Raw genomic sequence first — 4828 nt, 5'->3', positions numbered from 1 at the left:
CGGGGAGTATCAATAGAAAATACAGCTAAGTTGCAATTAAATTTGGCCATTGAATCGGTGGCGTTCATATTAAAAATTAAAAATTATTACCAGCAATTTTTCTCTTGAAGCCAATCCAGTTGATGCTAGAGCGCACAAATAAAAATATATAATTAAAGTATATAATAATGTGTATGATATTAATAATAATAATAATAATATGAGTTAACGTAATCCGTAGACCTTATAATGCGTAGAAAACGAAAAATTATAATACAAAGCAAACGCAAAAATGAAATGCACGCAGATTAAAATTAAAAGGAATTATAGTTTCTAACGTCTCATAATATCTTCTATAGTGAAGCCGAGCTTGTGCGTAGTGCTCTTCGGCATTGGTAGGAGACCGCTCACCCGCTCTGCTATTTGTCTAACCTCTGATGACATAATCCTCGATTCCGACGCTACCGAAGTCTCGATCCTGAGGTCCTGCGGAACGTCCGCGTGTGTAAGAAGATGTGTCTTTAGGTTGCTCCTCTGATTGAAGCTCCGGCCGCATACCGTGCACTTGTGTGGTGACTCCTCCATATGCATGACTTTATGAACTGCCAGAGTTCTACTTTGGCAAAACCCTTTGCCGCACTCGTTGCATTTGAACGGCTTCTCCTTGCTGTGTATATATCTAAAATGTAAGAAAATTCGTCAGCCTGAATTGCCGAGAGCTAGCAATCTCTTTTTTTTATTACCTAGTTTTCCGTTAATGAATTTACGTCCTCATCTTGCAGAACACAAACTAACAATAACATCAACAATATAATATCCAACAATGTGACTGTTACATACAATTGTATTATATTACATTTATATTGTTGAAGAAGAAATTATAATATTAATGTAATGTTACTGTTAATATGTATTCTGCGGAACATATTCTTATTATTATTATTATTATTATTATATTCTGATAAAAATAATTTTATAAATATTACAGTAATTTTTTCTATTTTGTAAATTGATCTCTTTTATGTTCGATAATCTTTACTTTATATATATTTTCGATAAACATTAACCTTTTTTCTCCTTCTAATTAATATATAATTGTATTTGGCTTTCATCATCAACAATAAGTTGATGACAGAAATAAATTGATATTTCTTGTTTTCACAGGAATGCGGATGATAGCAAGCATTGATAACGATAACTTATATGATTGACATCGATATTTTTAATCCTTATAAGCGGAGCAAAAATGAAATTTTTTGCGTAAAAAATTGTTTTTAAATGTTTAACGAAAATTTTAACATACAATTAATTGCAAAATCACTGAAATCATAGTAATTCTCATTAATGAGAATTTATATACTATGATGATATACAATGATGAGTTACTATGATGAACTACTACGATGATTTTGTAAACATCAATTGATGCTTAGATGATGTTTGTTGATCTTTTGACTTTGTTTTGCATTCCTGCGTTATCATACTATGTTCATATACTCGTATATGTATGATCAGAAATATTTAAGAAGCATTTGAAAGGTTTTGTTCGAAATAGATTTTCCAAATAATACATATAATACTAAAATGTAATATTATAATATACGCGTAATGTTTTTATATTATAAAAAATATCCCGATACTACATGATATGATGACAATAACACTACTAATCGATAAATGAGCCGCAGGCGATGAGGATATGTACTCGTTTTATGAAAAATTATTCGGTCTACTGTAACAGCTAAATAGTGAAATGAATAAACTGAAAATTATATCAGTATAGATAAACGAATTAATACAATAAAGCTTTACGCTGACATTCGAGGGATAACGATTACGATAAACAAAATATTTCCAGATTATTAGGGAGTTTTTGCAATACCGTGTATAAAAATTAGGGGAAGTTGAACTGCGCAGTTCGACTTTCCACTAAATAATGTAACTTTAACGTTCACCGTATCTGGATACACAGTATTACAAAAACTATCTATTGACTATTGATATCAATGTAAACGGAAACGAAAACTATCTTAGAAAAATTTTATAAAAATATTATAAATAGTTTATCTAAAAGGAATTAACTATTAAACTCCTCAAAATCTATTTTCTATAAGAATTTTAATATCTATATTCTTATATATAAAAATGTAGAATTAAATTAAATATATAACAATCATCATTGATCCAATCACCAATGTTTATTCATCAATAAAAACGTCATAAAATATTTGTTTTGTATCGTGTTTCATCTAACATCATGTAAACTGATGTCGAGACACTACCGTGTCTCCTAATACTTTTTGAAGGTCGCAAAAAGGACCGTAAAGACTTTTCACAAACAATATATTTAACATGTCAGGGGTAATATGTGCAAAAAATTAAAGAATAGACGTTCAGATATAAGAATAGACGAACAGCAAATTACCGGAAACATCAAAAGAAAAAACTTTTAAGTTTAGTTCTTCATGGATGTTCTCAAAGAATTTTGAAAATTCTTCTGAACAATACACGACATTTATTTCTTCAATGTATCCATTAATCGCATTATTAATACATTATTGTGACAAGTTCATTAACTTTGCGTTACTTTAACTCAACGTATTCTTATTTAAAAATTTTATATTTATACAACTTCAATATAATTTTACTTACTTTTAATTCAATTAGTTAAGGAAAAATCAGTTAAATTAAAATTCAAATTTATCCAAATTCACTATTACAGCTTATTACTACAAAATTTAATAAGAGTTACCAAGTTATATTACCATTAACATATTCAAATCATGCCATTTTTTTAATTATTTATTATCTCCCTTTTACAAATTATTCTGCAACTTTTATTTCGTATCATAAACGATATAATTTTGTATCACGTAGACATATAACATATTTGATCATTATCGGAGTTGAAACGTCAATTTTAAAAGTGAATACTTACCGATGATCCCTCAAATGATCCTGCCTGCGAAAAGCCTTCCCACAAATGTCGCACGAATACGGTCGCTCGTCGGTGTGCGTCCTTTCGTGAATCAGCAAGTTGTAGCTCTTCGTAAACTGTCGATTACAGAACTTGCAGATGAATTGTTTCTTAGGCCTCTGACCCGTTGATCTTCGAGCGAGGAACGACGGAGGCTGCGGTGGCGGCGGTACCGGGAACATGGTGCCCGGATGACCCTGATAGTACAGATAAGGGCGTTGGGGGCAGCAACCCCTAAACGTTAGCAGGGCCGCGTCTTTCAACCAGTTACTGATGAGAGTGGTCTGATAGTTGCTAGCACTGTGCGTTGGCTGAAGATGTTGCGGATGATGCTGCTGGATGTATCTGCCGTTGAGAAAGTTTGACTTGGCCCATTTCGAGGTTGAAAAAACTACATGTTGTTGTTGTTGTTGCTGCTGATGTTGCTGCGGATGTTGCTGTTGATGCTGATGCATCGATCTGTCGATCGTCGGCGGGGTTTGCGGTGGCGTCAGCGGCTCCGTTTTCGTCTCCATCTGTATTCTTCCCGCACCTCCGAGCATCAAAAGGCAAAATAAAACCCGATTGACGCGAAAATTAAATGACCTTCACTTCAAGAATGATCGATCGTGGGCGATCGACGCCTCGCTCGCGAGACCCACATTCGTTTCGAATTGGGAACGAAAGCGTGCAGTGACGAAAGCGAGCGCAGTCGAGGAACCAGCGAGAGGGAGAGAAAGGGACTCTGGTAAAAAAAAAAGGAACAAGAAGATATTTACTCGAGAGTCGGCGCGATACTAAACGGCTGAGTTGCCGCGCCGAGCCCAGAGGATCGCCGTTTACCTGGCGCCAACGACGACGACACGGTGGCTCCTCCTACCGTGTCTCGTACGTGGATACGCCGGTTGGCGGCCCGACTTCCACAGGGGCGGAGCTTCCGGGTTGGGGTGACCCCGCGGGGCGTCGCGACGCTACCCATCCGTGGACAACCGTGTTCTCCCGCCGCCGCCGTCGCCAGGTCGCCACGCGTCCGCAAGACGCCGGAGGGGGTGGATGGAGCTGCCGTAGAGGGGAGGAGGAGACGTTTCATGTTCCGACGACGTAAGTTGAAAATGTTACGATGATGAGAGATGGAATGTGCGCGCGTGCAAGCGTGTGTGCCACGCATACGTACACGCTTTACACATATATATATATATGTATATGTTGGCTCGGTGATAAAATTTACACGTAATCTCGTGTAAATTAACGTAAGTTCGTCAGATTCGGATGCCACAGACTATAAATGGTGAACAATCTTGCTTGAGTCGAGAAGAAACCGGCCAATGTATCTTTATCTCCTCGATTTAACAATAAATTTCTTACGCTAAAAAAAAAGTATAGCGAAGCATAGAAGAAAAAAGTTTGATGTTTAATGAATATTTATGTGTTCAAAAATTTAAATAAAATTCTCTTTGTTAAAGTATCGAAAAAACGGGCGATTATTATGGAGAAATATTAAGGGCTCTTTCTATTCTTTTATCGAGATGTGCTAGTATGAGAAACTTTTCTCGATTTTTCTCGACTACGATAAAATTACATGAAAAAAATGCATTATTTCAATGGATAAATGACAATTTTTCATATGCGAAAGTAAATCCCCGCGCGTAAACGTATGTAACCGAAACGTATATATACATGAAAATGGAGACAATTCTGTTACTACAAACTCCATTGCAGTGAACGGACGAGCATGTTTCCAGCATGATGCATCGAATAATCGACTCATGCAAGTTTTCATGCGAGCCAACCACAGGGTCGACGGGCGCGAACCACCCCTACCGTAGGGATTACATATCACGAACCATTAGTATATAAACAACATGGCGCCACTAGCATGTTTCGTAAAACGAT

The 4828-nt window shown here is 36.2% G+C and overlaps 1 protein-coding gene across 1 annotated transcript; it reads right to left on the bottom strand.

Annotated features, from left to right (window-relative positions):
* Positions 1–283: 283 nt before the first annotated feature.
* On the bottom strand, positions 284–3598 carry odd (odd skipped). The gene is made up of 2 exons (XM_018517040.1): positions 2918–3598; positions 284–658 (listed from the first exon to the last, which is right to left on the bottom strand). The coding sequence occupies exons 1-2, from the start codon at positions 3496–3498 to the stop codon at positions 313–315; spliced, it is 927 nt and encodes a 308-aa protein (XP_018372542.1). The 5' UTR covers positions 3499–3598; the 3' UTR covers positions 284–312.
* Between the last annotated feature and the right edge of the window lie 1230 nt (positions 3599–4828).

The sequence above is a fragment of the Trachymyrmex cornetzi genome, unplaced genomic scaffold (genome assembly GCF_001594075.2).
Source record: "Trachymyrmex cornetzi isolate Tcor2-1 unplaced genomic scaffold, Tcor1.1 scaffold67, whole genome shotgun sequence".
In the NCBI taxonomy this organism is placed as follows: domain Eukaryota; kingdom Metazoa; phylum Arthropoda; class Insecta; order Hymenoptera; family Formicidae; genus Trachymyrmex; species Trachymyrmex cornetzi.
Note: the sequence above shows the minus strand (reverse complement) of the source record. Positions and strands in the feature narration are given on the sequence as shown.

Excerpts from the sequence above, each read along its gene's own strand:
- odd (XM_018517040.1), bottom strand. The coding sequence starts at position 3,498 with ATGCTCGGAGGTGCGGGAAGAATACAGATGGAGACGAAAACGGAGCCG. Across the intron at positions 659-2,917 it reads GATCATTTGAGGGATCATCG|ATATATACACAGCAAGGAGA; the intron begins GTAAGTATTCAC and ends CTTACATTTTAG.